Here is a 21,318-nt window from a genome sequence, read left to right as displayed (position 1 = left end):
CACAAGTACATATAAGTACAAGTACTCATTTACAAAATGAGTAAACATAAATAATTACATGGTAGTTAAAAAGAAGTTAGTTTGGGAGGGATGATACCAGAAGAAACAGCACTGACTCTGGAAGCAAAAGACCTGAGTTAAATTCTATCTTTGATGCTTTCAGTCTGTGCGACACTGGGTAAGGCTTTTAACCCTGGTCCTACATTTACAATCTGTAAAATGTGAGGCCTGGAAAACACCTGGAATTATTAACTCTTTATGTCATGTATCCCTTTGGCAGTCTGATGAAGTCTATGGAATTCTCAGAATAATGTTTTTAAGTTCATAAAATGAAATACATAAGATTACAAAGTGAAGCAATTATATTGAAATACAGTTATCAAACGGGTGGCTAGGTGGCGCCATAGTGCATAGAGTGCCAAGTCTGGAGTCAGGCAGTCTCATCTTCCAGAGTTCAACCCTGGCCTCAGGGACTTACTAGCTATTGACCCTGGGCAAGTCACTTAACCCTGTTTGCCTCAGTTTCCTCATCTGCAAAATGAGCTAGAGAAGGAAATATACATCACTCCTTTATCTTTGCCAAGAAAACCTTAAATGGGGTCCCAAAGTCAGACACAGCTGAAACAACTGAACAAAATAGTTTTATAAAACAAGTTCATAGATCCCAGGTTAAGAACTCTTGATACACTATCTAAGATACTTCTATCTCATCTTTATATCATCTATATCTACAGACATATATATTGCTGCATCTTCTATTGATAGCCCAGCTCTATGGACTGTCCATCCAACTGTATATGGTTTAGACAGCAGTCTTCGTTGATGTAGTTTTTTGTACTGTATATAGTTCAGATGAATTTTTGACTAATAAATACTAAGGAGTCTTTACAGTGTTCTGAAAATTAATCTAATCAGCTTATCTGCTTGGACATCAATATTAATGTATTAATAGGAATGTGAGAAGTCCCAAATCCTCCTAAATCTTAGAAGTTTGCAATGTCTTACTCTGGCCAAAATTGGATGGGGTGAAGGAAGTCCCCAGCAACTGAGGCCTAGCTGTTCTCCCACTCTCAAAGGGTTCTCTTCTGGCTTAAAAGTAACTTAGTATTCTAGCTACCAAAGAACCATGATAAAATCCTTGGACAATGGGAACAAATTTCCTGTTTGGTATTATTTAAACTTATTTGGTGACTTTCAAAGACTTTTCACACCTAGTGTAAGATCTTGGAATTAAGTGAATGATTGAAGGATTTCTCTACAATACTATTATCAATACATTGTGATCACCTGAAGGCAAAAGATGGTCATGTGCCTTTCTTTGCATCTTCAGTGCTTAACACAGTGCCTGGAATATAGTAGGCACTTAAAAATGATGAATTTTTGATTTACTGCCCTGAGGTTAGATATTTTCTATATTAGGAGGAAACAGGGATCACAGCATGGAATATGCATGTCTGAAAGCGGTGAAAAAGAAAAGGCAAGATAAAGTTTTAAAATCTTAAGAAGTATTAGAAATTTCCTTTAAATATAAGTTAATGAGTTTCTCATCACAAAATATACATTCAGTGGAGGTCAGAGATTTTGTAGATCAGTGGTGTCAAATACACATGTGATCCACAGTACTCCTAAGTACAGTAAAACCAGATTAAAATGCAATTGGGAAATATTTAACACAATAAATAAAAACTTAATAAAATGTACATAATGTTACATTTGAAATCTAAGTCACTACGTAGACTCACAGGGATTCTTATGTACAGATTAGTGATTCCCATTCCTATTTGAGTTTGAAACCCCTGTAGTAAATGGTGAACGGTCATGAACTTCTATAGTTCATATAGATGACTTCTATAGTCACTTTCAAGTTTTTTGTACAATTTTACAACTGCAGGTAATAATTCAAATGATCATTTGGATTCTATTTTCAATTCAAAAATTCAACTAACACTGTACTGTATATAGTCCCCTATATTGTATCTCTATTTTAATTTAAAACTATAACAATATCTCAATTAACATTTAAAAATTGATCATATGTCATATCATAAAATCTAATAATCCTCATTGAGGAATCAAATCCTTCCTCTCTTATATTGAGTCAGGCATAAATCACCAAGTTCCTTCAAAAATTCTATTCATGACTGCTCTTGAACTCTTCCTTTCCATTGTCTTGTATCTGTTACAACTCTAGGCTTGGCTCTTATCAGCTTGTATCTAGACAGCAGATAGAAAATGCATTACTGCCTTCAGGATCTCTTCCCCCTCTAATCCATCTTATGTCCCAGTGGATGGTTACATTTTCTAAAACAACTTTTTTGTCATGTCCCTCTTCCCATCCTTTCTTTACTCAAAAACTCTTAGTGAGTCCCTCATTATCTAATAAGTATAATCTAAACTCCTTAGATAACTATATAGAATAACTTTCCAGAATTGGACAAAAATGCCATAATAAATACATTAAAGTAAAATCACTGAACTTTTCAGAGCTTCTCATAAAATGGAAAGATGGAAATCTGGATTATAGAAAATTATTTCATTTTAAGTAACTGAAATTGTAGAACTGTCTTCCTGTTAAAATGTATAGCCTAGAGGAATGTATGTGGGTATGGACATTTAAAAAATACTACTATGTGAGGATTTAAAGGTAATTGATAAGACATTCAGAACTGGAGAGATCACTCAGTACTCTGTGAATTACCACAGGATCATACAAAAATATCAGTTATACAGACATCTAGTAACAAATTTATATACTAGCTTCTGAGGAGGACTATGGAGAGCTGATAGAAAAGATACTCAAGGGAGTTCTTAAGTCAAACAGAGGCAACTTCCCCTGTGTGGAGAGAGGCAGGAAGAAACCCCATGGTAGAAAGAAATCGCTAACCTTGGGTAAAGCAAAGGTGCTTCCTATGTGCCAGGTACAGTTCTGAGAAATGAATATACAGAAAAAAGCAAAAAAGAAAAGTCCGCTGCCCCTAAGGAGATTACTGTCTAATGCAGTTGAACAAGAGGTAGATATATCATTGCAAAGGGACATACTAAGCTAAGGTTCAGAAGCTTTTGTATCAACAAGGTAACAGAATCAATACAAAATTAGATGGAATTCATTGTTGAGTTATATGTAGTGTTACATTCTACTATGTAACGTGATAAGTAGTGTTATGCATGTATTGCTCATTTTAATTTATTGGTAAATAATCATTAGTATTGCTAAATTTGTATTGGTTTTTCTTCTTATTTGAAGCACTCTATCAAATGGTACTCCGTACCATATATGCATTATATATAATATTAATGTATTTAATGAACTCCCAAATGATTTTCCAGGACTAAAAAAAATTAACACCAGTTTCAATATCCTTCCCCACAGAGACTAGATAGCACATCTTTATATACTATATATTTAAGTGGCAATAGAATCATGAACACTTCCAGTTTGTTAACTCTTTTGAATTCAGTGAGGAAATGAAGCACTTAATTCTCATTCTGGAGAGACTGTTACCTGTTATGGCTAAAGAAAGGACAGAGAACCTAATTCCTGAGAGAACAGGGAACTAACACCTATCTTGTGAAGAAACAAGAAGAAAATTCTCTGGAAGACACTTTAATTGGTATCTTGAGAAAACTGAATGGTAGAACTCTTGTTTTCAGAATTTAGAAGTCAACAGTTAGAGTAAAGTTTAGAGTGGATTTTTGCTCTACTCTGTCTCATAACTCATATAGTGTAAATGACAATTTTGTCTTTAATTATTTATCATTATGTCAGTAAATTGTATAGCCAGTTACCTTGGTATTTATTTAAGCCTAGGAAATTAGACAGTTTGTTATGAAGAAAATGATGAGCAAAAGCTTATGGTGAAAAAAATTCCTCTAATTCATGAAATAAAAGATATTTAATAAACTAAGATAGCAGTTCCGAATTAATTGTTTTATGAAAAAGATGTTGCAATATTAGCAATTAATGTGAAAAAATCACAACATACCCTTTTGGTTATCTTAGACCTTGGATAAAATTTATAAGGAAAAAAATTAGTAACAGAGTGTGATCACCCCACCTAGAAACGGTAATGTGAAGGAGAAGATGTCATTCCCTAATCCTAGCAATATAACATTGAGGAAAAGCAGGATGTTATAGCTGAAAGATCAGTGTCTAGGAGTCAAAAGATCAGTCTTCAAAACTGTTTTCTGATGTTTCTTGTGACCTTGGAAAAGACATTTCACCATCCTGGCCCTCAATTTCCTCATTAATAAAAATAAGATGTTGACTTGGATGCCCCCTGAGTCCCTTTCAGCTCTAACTCTATGATCCTATAATTGTTACTGTAGATATTATCTTACAGTTTTCATATGAAAATTGTGAATTATTTCATAATAAACATCTATTTTTATGTTGTTATATCATATGTTTAAGATTGATTTATGTTCTGTTATAAAATTATGATAAATTATGATGTCATTTGAATAAAACATGAGTTGAGAAAATTATTTACTTTGATGTTTTCTTGAAAAGTATAGAGATACAACTTTTTAAAAATAAAAGTGATGTACAATATGTTTGAAAATTTCCATTCTAAAGAATCTAAGTTTAAAAAAAAATATGACTCAGGCAGAATGAAAACATGAAGAGTCATCAACAATCATTTATTAAGCTAGAAATTATTCCCTCCCCTCTGTCTATTTCTCCATCATTTTTTATACAGACCTGTGATTTTATCCTGATTCATATCAGAAACTCTACTGTAACACAGAAAGTTACAATCATAGAGAATTTGATAAGACAAGACCTTGTAACTGACTTGTAACTCATCTGCCCCAGTCATATCCCTGATTATATGTATGTGTATATATATATATATATATGTATAAAATCTGTGTGTTGAACCTATATTCAAGTCTTCTTGAGACTGATCTCTGATCACTATCAGAGTAACAGGTTCCACCCATTCTCAATTAATATATTAAAAATCACTCAGATAAAACAAAAACTTTAAAAGGACTATGCACTTCCTTCAGAAGCAGAAGGAAAGAGGAATAAGCTATGAAATTCCACCATGGTCTTAGAAAGGATGACACATAAGAACAAATAAAGCACGGTGGGAAGGAAATGCTTTGGGGTATAGTGTTCATTCGTTATTACTGATAATTGCTTAGGACAACTTGTGCATTTCAAATTTACAGGAAAAGCAAACTGATTGTTAGAATATAGATGAATTATTTTACCCTTAGCTCAATTTGAATAACACCTGTGACCTCCCCTACTAAATTTAGTCTTCTACTGTAACCTCTTTTACTGGTAAAGATAAAACATCAATTTAGTTTGGGATTTAAAGTAAACAAGATCATTATGTTTGTGGAGCGTTCCAAAGCTTTGTTGCTCCAGCAATCTGTGACCTATAAATAATGCAGGACCCTTTCTTTGTATAAGTGACTTTAGTTCAGCCATGAGCCCAGAAATATGGAGGTGAAAAAAAAAATCACCCCGCAGTCATGGAATTCAATCTATTCTTAGTACTCCAATTGAATTATGAACCAGAAGCTGTTCACTCTTTTGTAGTAGCACCAAAAATCTACTTTTAACATTTATGCTTTTTATTTTGATATCAAAGTCATGGCAAATCCCAGCTAATCTGAAAAGCCCTTGTGTTTTGCTTTAGAAGTAAGAAAAGTAGGGAAAAAAAGATCCATTTCTGCATGCCCCCTTGACCTCTGAACCACAACCTTCTTGCCACTAAAGCATTCAACACCTCATTTAATCTCTCCTCAGTGCACTGGCACAGTGCTGAGAAAAGGAAAAGGGAAAAAAAATAATCTGGGGACTTCATCAATTTTTCATGAATTTTCATTTAGGCCATAGCCCCCTCTTAGAGTGGTCGATAGATCAAGCTGCTGTCACATATTTAACACCTGGGGCTATGGCTGCTATCTCTGGGGGCTGCCACTGATTCAGCCTAGATCAGAGTCAGCCTCAGTCTGTGTGAGGATCCCCCATATGCTTTCTGTTCCTTACATGTGACACCCTGGTGCTAGAAACTGAAATCCTATCCATATTAGTGACTTGAACTCTTTCTTTTGATATTCTCATTGGAAAAGCATCCAGTGAGTTCAGCAATGTCCAGTACTGTTTGGCAAAAATGGTGATTCTATTTGCTAAATGTTTAAAAATTGTTTTGGCTTTGAGGATGATTGAGAAAAGTTAGATGCTGAAATAAAACTTTGGTTAATGAATCAGGCTCAACAGAAAGCAAGTGAGTCTAATTTCAAGTTACTGATTTGGTCCTGAGTACTTTTCCTCCACTGAATATGCAGTCTTCATAAACCTAAATTGTTTATTAAAGGGGTGGTTGAGTACTGTTTGCCCTGGCAAAACAAGGACCTAGAGAAATGGATTTTTAAATAGAAAACTGTCCTTACCATAGCAGAAAAAAGCACTTTGAAACACTCTAAAACCAAGATGAAGCAACTGGTGGAATGAAAGACCCTGTGAATTATCTTCTCTTATTGATCTCCTTAATGTGATTATCCCTTAAAATGAGGCAGAATAATAGAACCTACCTGATGAAGTTGTTAGAAGGATTAAATGAGATAATTAAGTGTAAAATGTTTTGCAAATAGAAAAACATAGATTGACATTGTTTATGGTTTATTCTATTTTTATTTATTTGATAAATATTTTCCAATTATATTTTAATCTGGATTCAGGCAGCAATCACACTACAGGATTACATATTATGATATTTCTGCTTTATACCATTTATCTAGTATAATTAATTCCTCATTTGTAATGTCTTAGAGGCTGTGCATGCTAACCACATGACCCTAAACTTCAGTCCTTCAAAGGCTGTAATACTGTATGAATTTTTCCTATATAACATTACTATTTCACCATCAGATACCTAATGTATATAAGAATGTGACACAAAAATAAAAATAAAGTTAGAAAGAGTGTGTGTATGTATCCAAGAGTCCTTCTCTCCAAGTGGATTACAATCTACTGAGAAAATATGGTACAACATGTTCACAGATAAGCAAATACAAAGTATATACAGAATAAATACACTTTTTTTGGAGTGAAGATAATCATTAACAACTGGGGAAATAAGTTATTTGAATTGTGACTAAGCCTATTAAAGGAGGTAGTCTTTAAGTTCAGCTAATAGATGAGGTGAGGGAAGAGAGTATTCCAGACATTTGGGAGATAGTCTGTACCAAGGCTGGAACCAAACTATGAAGGGTTTTAAATGTCACCTGAAGAACTTTCTATTTTGCTCTTAAGGCAATAAGAGGCTGCTGAAAATTCTTGAGGAAGGAAGCCGACACTTTACATTGTGCACTTCAGAAATATCAATTGGACACAATGAATTAGAGAAAGGAAAGACTTCAGATAGAACAACAGAGACACTACTGTAACAGTCTAGGGAGGAGGAAATGAGGGTATGTACTGGGGTGACTGTGGTATGAGGAGAAAGAAGAGGATGGATGTGAGAGGGGTTGGGAACTTGCCAATTAATTAAGAGTGAAAGGTTAAGAATGATTCCAAGGCTGTAAATATAAATGACTTTTTGAATATTGGTACCCTTGACCAAAACAAGGAAGTTAGGAGGAGGGATGGATTTAGGGGGAAAGATAATAAACTTTGTCTGGGACATGTTGAGTTTTAAATGACTATCATACATTCAGTTAAAGATTTCTTGGAGGAAGGGGAAGATGTGACACTAGAAATCAAAGGAGAGATGAGAGCTAGATAATTATCTTAGGCTTTGATCCTCTTTACATAGGACTATCCTAAACTATCCTCCATTTTTATCATTTCCCATATCACTAAGCAGACATCAATGGATGTATGATCTCATTGATGTAGGTAGCAACTCCATCGTTACAAGACATAACACATTCCCACTTTCTTATGCTTTTCTAATCTTGTCTAAATTCTCTAAAAAAAAAATCAGAGGGGATCTACCCAACCACAGAAAACCCAAAGAGCAATTTCAAGTCTAAGTGAACTGCAGATTACTACCAATGATGATTTGTGAGAAATAAATTAAATGATATCTTTTAGGAGATGTATGACGAAAAAACGAGGTGCCATCATAATGTACCAAGACAAAGGGATAGACAGATAATTAATAGTACAAGTAACTCAATTATGTGCACAAAATGTTTCAAGACCCAGAAGGCCTCCAATGACTTAGGTAGTTCTCTAAATAAAAGGATAAAAATTATATGTCCTTAGATTATATACTCATAAGTCTATGAAAAATATCATTTTCCAAGAAGTGTATACTCTTAGGAACATAAGCTTTTCAGGATAATTTCAGAAAAACCTAGAAAGACTTAAATGAACTGATGCAAAGTAAAGTGAACAGAATCAGGAGAATGTTGTACACAGTAACAACAATATTGTACAATGAAGACCTGTGGATGACTTAGTTATGTAATAGACAATATATAACAATCACAAAGAACTAATGATGAAGCACACTATCCACCTCCAGAGAAAGAACTAATATTGTTCGAATATGGACTGAAACATGCTATTTTTCATTTTCTTTCTTTTGTTTTCTTTTATTTGAGACTTCTTACTGAAAATGTCTAACATGGAAATGTTTTACATGACTGTATATGTATAACCTATATCTGATTACTTACCATCTCAGGGATGGAAGAGGAGACAGAAGGAGGGATAAAATTTGGAACTCAGAACTTTAAAAAAAAATGAATGTTAAATGATTGTTTTAACATGTAATTGGGGGAAAATAAAATATATTAAATTTTAAAAATATATAAACTTCTATTATACTTATTATTTTGAAGGTACTTTTACATTGTTAGAAAAAGAACTGAACTAAAGGGGCCAGAAAATAGTTTACTATAGATGCCAAGATAATAGAGAAACAATGTTCTGAATAGTGAAAACATATTCCCGTTCAATTAAAGTACAAGTTCTGATTGGAATAAATTTTACTTTGAACAAAATCTCTATCTGGTAATTACTATAATTAAAAATTCTAGTTAGAGAAAATGAGTCAAAGACATAAGCTATTAGGTCATGTAACTGACCAGTAGCAAAATTAATCAATAAGCAATAATGCAGAATTAGGACTAAAACTTAATAACTATTTTCCATCTCTAAGTTTTAATTATAGTAACTTCCCAATAAGGATTTTATTCAAAGTAAAATTAGTTCCCATCAGCATTTGTATTTTAATTGCATGGGAATGGATGATAAAAATATTTTTAATTTAAATAATTCTCAAATAATATTTAATCTCCAAAGGAATTAACATCAATGATTAAATTTAACAAATATAAAACAATAAAAGAACTTCATGTCAGATGCTTGATTGACTGTCAAAAACTTATTTTTATTTCTATAGCAAAGAAAGGCAAAGGACCAAGTCTTTGATTTCACTGCTAGAGGAAACTCACCAAAGAGGAAAATTCCTCTACCAATTCAAGTAGTACAAGATCTGTAATACTTCCCTGAAATACTTAAAATAGTGTCATGTTATCTAATATTTTCTTAAAGTATTAAAAAAAACAATTCTAGCATTATTATTGCAATAATATAACATTTAATCAAAGACCTAACTAGCATCAGTGTAACGGAAATGGAAATCAGTAGAAAATGCATAATATTGCAAAAGCTCTCTGTGGATAACAATAATATGTATGTTTCAGTGTACCAAAATTATGTTTTTATTTGTTAAGAAAATGAGAAAAACTGCAAAAATGAAATGTAGTTATTCTCTTAGACAAGTTAAACAAATTTGCTTAACTGTTTTGAAAAAAAAAACCAACATATTGTAAAGTGGTTTGTCTTGGTATATGTTGGATAGTGTTTATTGTACCAAAAGACCAGCAATATTTAAAACCTTAAATAAGTAAAAATAGAATATTAAGAGAAAAATTATGATACTAGCACAAATTCTCAAAATACTCTTATTGATTCCAAAAAGTTCACTTCTGCCAAAACTATCTTCTTAATATTAATATTCTCCCTAAAATACAGGATGATTGCAAATCACAGAAAATCATGAACTCAGAAGAACAAAAATTACAGATGGCCCATGAGCAATGAAAATGGATATTCATAATAGATCTATCTATCTATCTATCTATCTATCTATCTATCTATCTATCTATCTATCTATCTACCATCTATCATCTATCTATCATCTATCTATTTAAGATATTACCAACATCTCTTGCATATAAGAAATAAAATATGAAAGACATCAGTATGGACTTTTATTACCAGAAAAGTATTTAGGCAGGTCATATAGTAAAATAAGGACTAACAGCTACACAGCTTGTTCAATGTACAGATATCCCTCAAGTATTAAAAGAATGAGAGATAAGCCTCAGTGTCATTACATAAAGTATTTTCAGAGTATTTTTAGAAAAGAAATAGATTAAAATTACAAAAAGAAAGTAAGAATGCAGGTAGAGTCTGCAATCTAATAAGAGGATACCCCAAGTTAAAAGATTTATCTAATATATTGAAGTCTAATTTGGGAGTCTCTTGTGCGAGAGCAGTTTTGGTTTTGGTAATGCTCAAGGGTTCATTTTCATTTCCAACCTGGTTGACAAGGAGACTCTATTCCGGAGAGCAAAGTCTATATTAAGATCTTTATTTCGATGATTACTAGAGAAAAAAAAATGCCAGCTCACCACTTCAGTACGAGTAGTTAAAAAAAACCAGTATTTTGAACAGTGTGAAAAGCTTTGCATTTTCATAAATCCAACTTCATATCCTCAACCATATTTTTCCATAAGAATAAATTATATTTTGAATGTTACTGTTATTCCCACAACTTGCTCATTGTTTTAACAAAGATAAATGTTTTTATTGCACTAGCGATTTTTCATTATACTGAAACAACTTCTGTGAAAGAGACAAGGGCAATTAAAAATTTAAGTCATACAATATATTGATTTTTTAAATGGCTAAGTAAAACTTTACTTAAGAAATAAATGCATATGTGTTTCAAATACTTTAATTGCTTTTACTTACATGCCACTTCCAGAGATGCATTGCGACTCATTGCCTCACCAAGATAGTTCCTTGCCACACAAACATAGTTTCCTTCATCAGGCTTGCTTCTACGTCCATGCACTATACGCAAGAAAAATAATGATCCACTAGGCAGCAGCATGCGGTGGGATCGGGGATCATCTTTGTCAGTTTCCACTCTCTCACCGTCTTTATACCACTCTATAGTAGGAATTGGCCTGCCCTCAGCTTTGCAGTTCAAAGTTGTTGGCTCTCCTTTAGAGACAATAACATCTGAAGGATGTTCAACAATCCTGGGAGGAAAATCTTCCTGGCGAAGGCGTGATCCTAAAAGCACAAAATAGAAAAATTCTAACATGCTTGCATTTTTTTAGTATGTCATTCTGGGTTTTTTTTTCTTCTTTAACTACAATGTACTGAGTCTAAACCATTCATTCATTTATTCATTCTTTCAACAAAACACACTGAATCTGGATATAAAATTTGTTTTATCATACAAAATTAAATACATGGAAAAAATTGATCTAATACAAATTTATTCATTTTAATTCTTCAATAAATTACCTATTATTCTTGATAAAAATAACTGTTAAGCTTCCTATCAAGATATAAATGTTCCAGACATGTATCTTTGTTTCATATCTTTGATATTCCCCCTGGGACCTGCCCCAAACGACTTTCAGTCGTTTCAGTTACACTACACAGGTAGTGTAACCTGTCTGGATAGCAGGCATAAAGCTCATCCTCTCTATATTCATAGTAAAGGCCTGAATGCCTACTGCCTCCTGAATATTGCAAGACCCATATGGACTGTCTTCTTATACACATTTTTTCCTACTTTACTAATTCACAATTCATACCAAGTCATTCAATCTTCTTCAGGTAGAGAAAAGTCATGTTATTCATCTTCAGTGTATCCTCATTATTTACCAAATAAATTTGCCACAGAAGAGCCTCTAACCTCTGTCATCCTATTTCCAATTCTATCTTCTACTCACTCCTCTTCACTTATTTTATAGAAATTTTAGTACTTTCCCACCTCTCTTCACCCTAGTTTCCACAGCTGGAATGTTCTGTATTTAAATCTCTTGTACCATTTAAAGCTCAACTTAACTACATAACTCACATAAAAATTTCCTTGATCCTCCACTTAGAATAATAGTTTTCTCCTTTTTTGAGAATTCAAACAATTATTTCTTCTGTACCTCTTTTATTTGTTTTACATTGTTGTTATATACTTAATCATGTTTTATTTTGTAAAAGCTATTTGAGCTCAGATATGATGACCCATGAAATTAGAAATGGTGTTTTCTTTGATATTTTGCATCTCTTCTAGCTTCTAATATGCACATTAAATATATTTAAAGAATATCTCTTGAAATGAGATTTCTGATCATGGTCTGCATATTCAAAAATAGAGACTACCACTACTTAGATATAGCTCAATTTAAACGAAATAATCTTTGTAGAGATGGGAATCAAGTTAGTGATGTCATATGTATCATGGATACCTAAAGTCTATGACTTTTTCCACCAACAAAATGCTAAAATTATCTATAACTTAGGAGATAAGTTTTAGAGAGATGGTCAAGGTTATTTAAGGTACCCATGATCACACAGGCAGTATGTGTCAGAAGCAGAATTTTCACATACATGCAGCATTCTTATCCAATGTACCATTAAGCCTGCTTCTCTCTCCTCTCCTCCTCCTCCTCCTCCTCCTCCTCCTCCTCCTCCTCCTCCTCCTCCTCCGTCTCTCTCTCTCTCTGTCTCTCTCTCTCTCTCTCTCTCTCTCTCTCTCTCTCTCTCTCTCTCTCTCACCAAATCTCACTGATCTCATATGATTAGTATTTATGTAGTATCTATGACCAAGGTAGCAGACAGGTGGATATCTGAATAACATATAGCAACTTGGAAAGTTGAATATTTGGAAATAAAGTTCCTCTAACAGGAGGGGAATTATTTAATAAAAATCAAATATATGATTCTGCTCAATAAATATGGAAGGATATTAAACATTTTTAATCTTCAAAAGTGAATATTATATTTAAAGTAATCTGAGTGATTTATCTTTTTTCTTCTAAATTTGAAAAGGTTCCAATCCTTCATTTGAAAATATAAACAGACACAATTTAAGAAATTTTATTTTATATTTCCCATTGTAATATTCTAGAAACATGCCCTCTAAGAATTTACTTCTAAAAATCATTATTGTTTCAAAGATGCCGACGTAAAGGCAGAGAACTGCCTGAACTCTCCCAAACTTTCCTCCAAACAACTTTAAGATAATGTCTGAAAAGAAATTCTGGATTGGTAAAAATCAACAAAAAGATGGGGTGAAACAATTTTCAAACCCAAGATAACTCAGAAAGTCTGAAGGAAAGGTCATTCTCACTGAGATGAAAATGAAGCACAGTTAAGCAGTTAAGCACAAATCACACCCAGGAAAGATAGCAGCAGCAGGTCTTGTGAACAACTGAATCATCATTGTAGGTTTCTGAAGGTACCAGCCCACAGACAGTAAAGGGATCAGTCAACTTGTTAGAAAGAGATTACTTTGTTGGCACTAAGTACAATACTCTATTGCACTAACCATACATGGTTCTGGTGGCAGTCCCAGAGCAAGGAGCAGCACTCCAGCACTGGAGAGTATGGCCATAGGTGATTGAGGATGCTGATCACAGATACAGAGTGGAAAAGAATCCTTATGGTCACTAACAGACCAGAGCACAGGCCAGGACAACAATGACCATAGCACTCCTTAGATCATACCATCATGGAAGACATGGAAACTTACAGATCCCCAGAACTAACTCTGAAAACAGCAGAATGAAAGACCTGAAGATTGAGATAGTGCTCCCTCCAGCCCAGAAGCAGAACCCAACTTTAACATAAACTTTAAAGTCAAGAAATATGCTAGAAAAATGAACAAATCACTAAAAAAGAACCTGACCATAGGTAGTTAGTTACTATAGTTAAAAGGAAGATCAAAACAGAAACTCAGACAAAGAAAACAAAGTCAAAATGTCTCCATCCAAAGTCTCAAAGAAAAATGTAAATTGCTCTCAGGCCCCTCCCCAAAAGCAGAATTCCTAGAACAGCTCAAAAAGATTTTAAAAATCAAACAAGTGAGATGGAGGAAAAATTGGGAAAAGAAATAAAAGTGATGCAAGCAAGTCATGAAAAAAGAAAAAAATATGATAAAGCTTGGTAAAAGGGACAGAAATATGGAGGAAATACCACCCTAAAAACAGAACAGGCTAAATGGTAAAAGAGGCACAAAAATCCAATGAAGAGAACTCCTTAAAAATAGAACTGGCCAAATGGAAAAACAGATACAAAAGTTCACTAAAGAAAATAAGAACCTAAAAATTAAAATCAAGTAAGTGGAAGCAGTGCACCGTGGTGCATCTCCAGTCATCTTGAGGAATATCAGGTCACTGAATTCAGATGGCTCTGGAGGAGAAGTGAGGTTGGTGACCTGCACAGCCCTCCCTCCCTCAAATCAAAGTCAAGTTCAAGTCATGTCATCATTTCTCTGATGGCATGGTCTTCTTCGGCAATGAAGGACTAACACAATCCTGTGAGTAGACTCAGCTCCTCCTCTCCTGTCCCTCTCCCCCTCCCTTTCCTTCTCCTCTGCAAAGGAGGGTAAATTTGAATGGCCAAAAGATGCCCAATGGACTTGGGTTTTACTGGCTAGCCTCCCCTCCCCTCCCTTACTCTCCCCTCATTTCCCCTCCCCTCATATTCCCTTCCCTTCCTTTCCCTTCCCTTCCCTGAGTCTTGAGCCTACTATACTCTGAAACTCAGACACTATGGGGCTCCTGTCCAGTCCTAAAGGCTCTCTTCTGGACCCTCCTGGCTTCAGAGTGATTCTCAATAGTAATTGTTGTTATTTCCATCCCAGCCTGATGTCTTTCTTTCCTTTGCCTCATTAAAGGTGCAGAGAAACCCTGGCTACTTCTTAAAAAGGCCTATTCAGTGAAGGGGCGCTACCTCACCACCTGCAAAATCCTTGGACTAAAGGGGCCAAGGTCTCCCATTGCTTCCTGGGACATCTGCAGTCATCCTGATGAATATCTGGTCACTGGATTCAGATGGCTCTGGAGAAGTGAGGCTGGTGACCTTGCACAGCCCTCCCTCAACAAAGTCAAGTGCAAATCATGTCATCATTTCTTTGATGTCATGGTCTTCTTCAGCAACAAAGGACAAACACAAGAAACAATAAAACCAAAAGAATGAAAAAAATAGAAAATGTGAAAGATCTCAGTTGGAAAAAAACTGACCTAGAAAATAGATCTAGGAGAGAAAATTTAAGATTACCCAAAGCCATAATCTAAAAAAAAAATAAGCACCTAGACATCATATTCCAAGAAATTATTAAGAAAAACTATTCTGCTATCTTAGACACAGAGGGTAAAATAGAAATCAAAAGATCCCACCAACCATCTTCTGAAAAATATCCCAAAATGAAAACTTCTAGGAATATTCTAACCAAATTCCAGAACTCCCAAGTCAAAGAGAAAATACTGGAAGCGTGGAAAAAAGACATGATTCAAATACTGCAGAATCACAGTCAGAATAACACAAGGTTTAGCAGCTTCTTCATTAAGGATTAAGGTTCTTATAATGTGATATTCAAAAGAATATCCGATGAAATAGAGGGCTTTCAAGGATTCTTGATGAAAAGACCAGAGCTGAAAAGAAAATGTGACTTTGAAATATAAAACAAGAGAAGGTAGACAGGAAAGAGAAATCATGAGGGATTCAATAAGGTTAAACTGTTAACATTCCTATGTAGGAAGACAGTACTTGGAACTCCTAAGAATTTTATCATTATTTAGGCAGTTAGAAGTATACATAGATAGAGAATGAGTGTGAGTGGAATACGATGGGACCATATCTAAAAAAAAACAAAACTTAAAATTAAGGGGTAAGTAAGAAGAATGTACTAGGAGAAGGAGACAGAAAGAGATAAAATGGGGTAAATTATTTCACATAAAAAAAGGTTTGAAAGAGCTTTTGCAATGGAAAGGAAGATGGGGTAGGTGGGGAGTAGTACTTGAACTTTATTCTCATCAGAATTGACACAGAGAGAATAAATAACATACATATATTTTGGTATAAAAATCTCTTACCCTATAGAAAAGTAGAAGGGGAAAGGGATAAGAGAAGGGGAGAGACTGATAGAAAGGAGGGCAGATTGGAGGAAGCAGCAGTCAGAAGCAAACACTTTTGAGGATGAATAGAGTGAAAGGAGAGAGCAAATGGAATAAACAGGAGAGAAATAGGATGAAGGGAAATTCATAGTAATCATAATTGTGAAAAAACTTTTACAGCAAATTTTTCTGATAAAAGCCCCATTTCTCAAATATATAGAAAACTGAGTCAAATTTATAAGAATATAAGTCATACTCAAATTGATAAATGGTCAGAGGATATGAACAGGCAGTTCTCAGAAGAAGAAATCAAAGCTATCTAGAGTCATGTGAAAAAAAGTGCTCTAAATCACTACTGATTAGAGAAATACAAATTAAAACTCTGAGGTACCACATTACACCTATCAGATCTGCTAATCTGACAGAAAAGTAAAATGACAAATGTTGAAAATTGGGACACTGTGCTATTGGTAGAGTTCTGAACTGATCCAGTCATTCCAGAGAGCATTTTGGAACTCTGTTCAAGAACACAAAACTCTGCACAGCCTTTGACCTAGAAAGGTAACTACTAGTTCTATATCCCAAAGATAATTTTTTTAAAAAGGACCTATATGTAGAAAATATTTATATCAGCTCTTTTTGTGGTGACCAAGAATTAGAAATCATGGAGATGTCCATCAATTAGGGAATGGTTGAATTAGTAGTATATGGTTTATGACTACGATGGAATACTATTGGGCTGTAAAAAATGACGACCAGCAGCATACCCTGAAACTTACATTAACTGATGCAAAATGAAGCAAGCAGAACAAAGAGAGCAATGTACATAGTAATGACAATACTGTAAACTGATCAACTGTGAATTACCTAGCTATTCTCAGTAATCAATGATCCAAGACAGTTCCAAATGACTTATAATGAAAAATGCCATCCATTTCCAGGGAAAGAATTGATGGAGTCTGAATGCAGATTGAAGCATACTCCTTTTTAACTTTCTCTATTTTTCTTGGGGCTTAGCGGGAGTCTGAATTTTCTTTTCATAATATGACTAATATGGAGATATGTTTTGTATGACTGCACAAATAAAATCTACATAAAATTACTTGCCTTCTTAACAAGGGGGGAGAAAAGGAAAAGAGGGAGAGAATTTGGAAATCACTTTTTTAATGAATGATAAAAAAATTTACATGTAATGGGAAATAATATTAAAAAATAAAAACTGTATAGATTTGGAGTATTTTTCATTACAAGTATAAATTATTTCAGGGAACAAGGTTGGTTATTAAAGTTGACTACAAAGTTTAGCTGCCATTCAATTTGCTCAAGTTTTCTCTTCTCTACTTTTTAAATAAAATACAGTTCTTCCTCAAGGTAAAGGTATTCTAATTTAAAACAACTTTCTTCAGGACACTTGATAACATTTAATACACATATTTCCCTCTTTACTAGGTGCAAATAGAAATCAATATATACCAAGAAATTAGAGGAAAAAATCCAACATTGGACATGTGAATAAAATAAAGTATAAAAAAGAACTTTTCAGAAATCTTCTGAAAAGTGATTTTCTCCAAATACTTCCACATATAATTCCAAAAATCCCTGATCAATCAATCAAGAAGCACTTATTAAGTGTTTACTTAATGTGCCAGGCATTGTGTTAAATACAAAGGATGTACAGGCAAGAGTGAAACACTGTACTTAATGAGCTTACATACTAAATGAGAAAATTCTAAGTCCCCAAGATACTATGTTTGGCAGTAATGCATACCGACTATGCAGGAACATGGAAAGATGAGAAAATACTTTTCAAAAATCTACAGAAATTAACTGTGGTATCAGAGGTATCAAACTGCAGAACTCAGTCTGGTCCTAAGATGTTTGGGGGAAACATTTTAACAAAATGGTTAACAAAATAAATAAAAGTACAAGAAGGTCAATGTTAATTTGTGGTTTTCTAAGTCAATATGCCCACAGGTATCCGTTTGTACTTGAGTTTAACAACGCTTGTTAGAAAAATAGAAATAATAGGAATATTACAGCAATTCTACAACTGAGTTTAGCAAGTCCTCCCCACTGTCCTGTATCCTCTATCTTAAAACAAAGAATAGACAGTCCATGTTGAATGAATTTACTGAATGGTTTAGAAACATCTGCTTATGGATCAATACCACCTTTTCTCCCCTTCAACAAAAGGCCTACATGAAATACAAGCAGTGGTTGTATATATGGAAATCTTTTTAAATCAGTGTATAAACAATATAGTCTAAAAACCAATCATGGTTATATACAAAAACATCAAGGTATACGACTAGCACAGAGTAGGTGTTTAATAGTTGCTACTTAATAAAGTAAGTGGGGCAGCTAGATGGCCCAGAGGATAGAGCACCAGACTTGGCATTAGGAGGACCTGAGTTCAAATCCTGCCTCAAACGCTTACTATCAGCATAACCCTGGGCAAGTCACTTAACCCTGATTACCTAAAAAAACAAACAAAAAAAAAGGTGTGTGTGTGTGTGTGTGTGTGTGTGTGTATGTGTGTGTGTGTGCATAAGTAACAGAGTAAGTATCTACCATTTTATCAAGAAATACAGTCCTAATACTTGCAAATAATACATTTATTTTAAAAATATAATGTTAATATTTAGATTTTGAAATATGGCATTATGTTCCTATCAAGGTAAACATAACTTCAAATTCAATTCAATTCAGCAAACATTTATTAAGTGCATAAGAAAATAACCAAACAGTCCATGTCTGCCCATATTCTACTGGAGAGGGAAGGGAAGCAACACGTCTTCTGCATCTCATCTTAAGAGAGTCCACAATGTAACAGAACAATTCCGTGACTTATTCTTAATAGCATAGAACTGAATTAGATGTGAGAACTACTTGGAATCAGGAATTCAAACCATGAAGGAGTATATTGTTTAAAAGTGTCCTAGAAAAATGGCTCCCCTAAAATACCAGACTTTTTAAAAAAACATTATAAAAAAGCATGTTTAATTCATATTTTCATTTTAAAATGGCAAAGCCTTTAGTAGTTCAAGATGCAATGTAGTTACACTGATTACATTTAGGCATTGTTTATGGGAGAGTAGAAGGAAATCAAGATCATTCAACAAATATCAAAGTTACCATCCCACCCTCACCACGGCTTTAGTGATAATCTAATCCAACCTCCTCAATTTCTCAGAAGCTGAGGTTGAGAGAGGTTAAGTGATTTGCTCAAAGTCACCTAGTTTGTAAGTGATGGAGTTAAGATTTATACTCAGGACATATGCCTCTAAGGTCAGTGTTTTTTCCATTTTTGTACCATATTTCTGTTGAGAATTAAAATTTTAATATACTAATGCCTAAAAGCAATTAAACCTTTCTCTTTAGAACTCTCTTCCACTATGTTAACCACAGATTCACAATATTTTATCCCTGCGAAGGATCTTAGAAATATTGTGGCCTAAAATAATGATTTTTATAGATGAGCCAAGTGAATTAAGTTTCAGCAAATTTCTCAGTCACACAGGCAAGGTCTTCTGACAGCCATGCTGCTTTAACTATGCCTAACTATCTGCCTTATAATTAAGTCATTTTAAAATATGAATTGTCTGTGTATATAGGTTTGCACATTTTTCCTATGTTCTTGAATTATTTAAAAGGAAATCAATTAATCAATAAGCATATATTCAGTACCTATAGCAAAAGTTGAAGTGGCCTGTAGTGTGTTCATCCTTCGTGGCCAAAGAAGACAATGCCATCAGAGAAATAATGACATGACTTGCACTTGACTTTATTTTGAGTGAGGGAAGGCTGTGCAGGTCACCACCCTCACTTCTCATCCAGAGCCATCTGAATCCAGTGACCAGATATTCATCAGGATGACTGGAGATGACCCAGGATGAGGCAATTGGGGTTAAGTGACTTGTCCAAGGTCACACAACTAGTGAGCGTTAAGTGTCTGAGGTGAGATTTGAACTCAGATCCTCCTGACTCCTGCACCGGTGGTCTATCCACCGCACCTGAAAGGATATGCCCAGACTTCCCCTGAAAATTGCTGGAGTCTCCAAAATCATGGTGACTACTGAGTGCTTGGGCCTTTTGGAGATAATAAATTTCCTTACTGTTTTCAGTTATATAGTGGCCCAGGGCTGAAAGGATCGAGCACTTTGGCATGATGCAAAAAATCAGAGTGCTGTGTGGTTTCTTCTTCACCCTTTAATAGTAGCATTGGGATGGGGAATGCTGGTGATTTTGAAGGACAGAGAGCTTCTGGCTGGCTGGATTTACCTTTGACTTTCCAGGTGGTATCATCTAACTTCTATATTGCCCTGGAGCAAAAGGGTCAATTCCTTTTCATTCCTCAACCCTAAAATCACGACAATCTTGCCCATGTCATTTCAGTGCAAGGAGACAAAAGTGGCAATCTTGCTTCTGCTTCCCTCGATACATTTTATATTTTTGTGTTTGTTGCTTACTGATATTAAGTAAACAAGTGTCTATCTTGAAATGGACGTTCTAGGCTTGGATAAAATTCTATGCCTTTAAGACATGCAAAGGTCCTAACCCTACCAGATCTCAAATTATATTATAAAGCAGCAATCATCAAAACCACTTGGTACTGGCTAAGAAACAGAGAGGTAGACCAGTGGAATAGGTTAGGTACTCAAGACACAGTAGTCAATGAATATAACAATCTACTGTTTGATAAACCCAAGGATCCCAGCTTCTGGAATAAAGAGCTCACTGTTTGACAAAAATTGCTGGGAGAACTGGATAACAGTGTCACAGAAACTGGGCAACAGTGTGATGGAAACTGGGCATAGATCAATGCCTGACATCGTACACAAGAATAAAGTCCAAATGGACATATGATCTAAATATAAAGATTAGTACTATGAAAAAAATCAGGGAGCAAGGAATAGTGTATTTGCCAGATTTATAGAAAATGGAGAAATTTTTGATCAAATATGAGATAGAGAACATTATGAAGTGCAAAATGCATAATTTTGATTACGTTAAATTAAAAAGTTTTTGTACAAACAACCCCAGTACAACCAAGATTAGGAGGGAAGTAGAATACTGGGAAAGAATTTTTGCAACTAGTGTCTGTGATAAATGCCTCATTTCTAAAATATATAGCAACTAAGT

General features: G+C 34.3%; 1 protein-coding gene across 15 annotated transcripts in view; it reads right to left on the bottom strand.

Annotated features, from left to right (window-relative positions):
- The window catches only part of ROBO2 (roundabout guidance receptor 2), an 820,467-nt gene that overhangs the window by 728,958 nt on the left and 70,191 nt on the right, over positions 1-21,318 (bottom strand). For all 15 annotated transcript variants that reach the window (XM_072621616.1, XM_072621613.1, XM_072621611.1 and 12 more), the window contains exon 2: positions 11,015-11,341. In XM_072621616.1, the coding sequence (XP_072477717.1) occupies positions 11,015-11,341 (327 nt within the window). The remainder of the gene's footprint in view (positions 1-11,014; positions 11,342-21,318) is intronic.

Source organism: Notamacropus eugenii, chromosome 6, assembly GCF_028372415.1.
Source record: "Notamacropus eugenii isolate mMacEug1 chromosome 6, mMacEug1.pri_v2, whole genome shotgun sequence".
NCBI lineage: Eukaryota > Metazoa > Chordata > Mammalia > Diprotodontia > Macropodidae > Notamacropus > Notamacropus eugenii.
The sequence above is the reverse complement of the archived record's forward strand: the minus strand, read 5'-3'. Positions and strand labels throughout refer to the sequence as shown.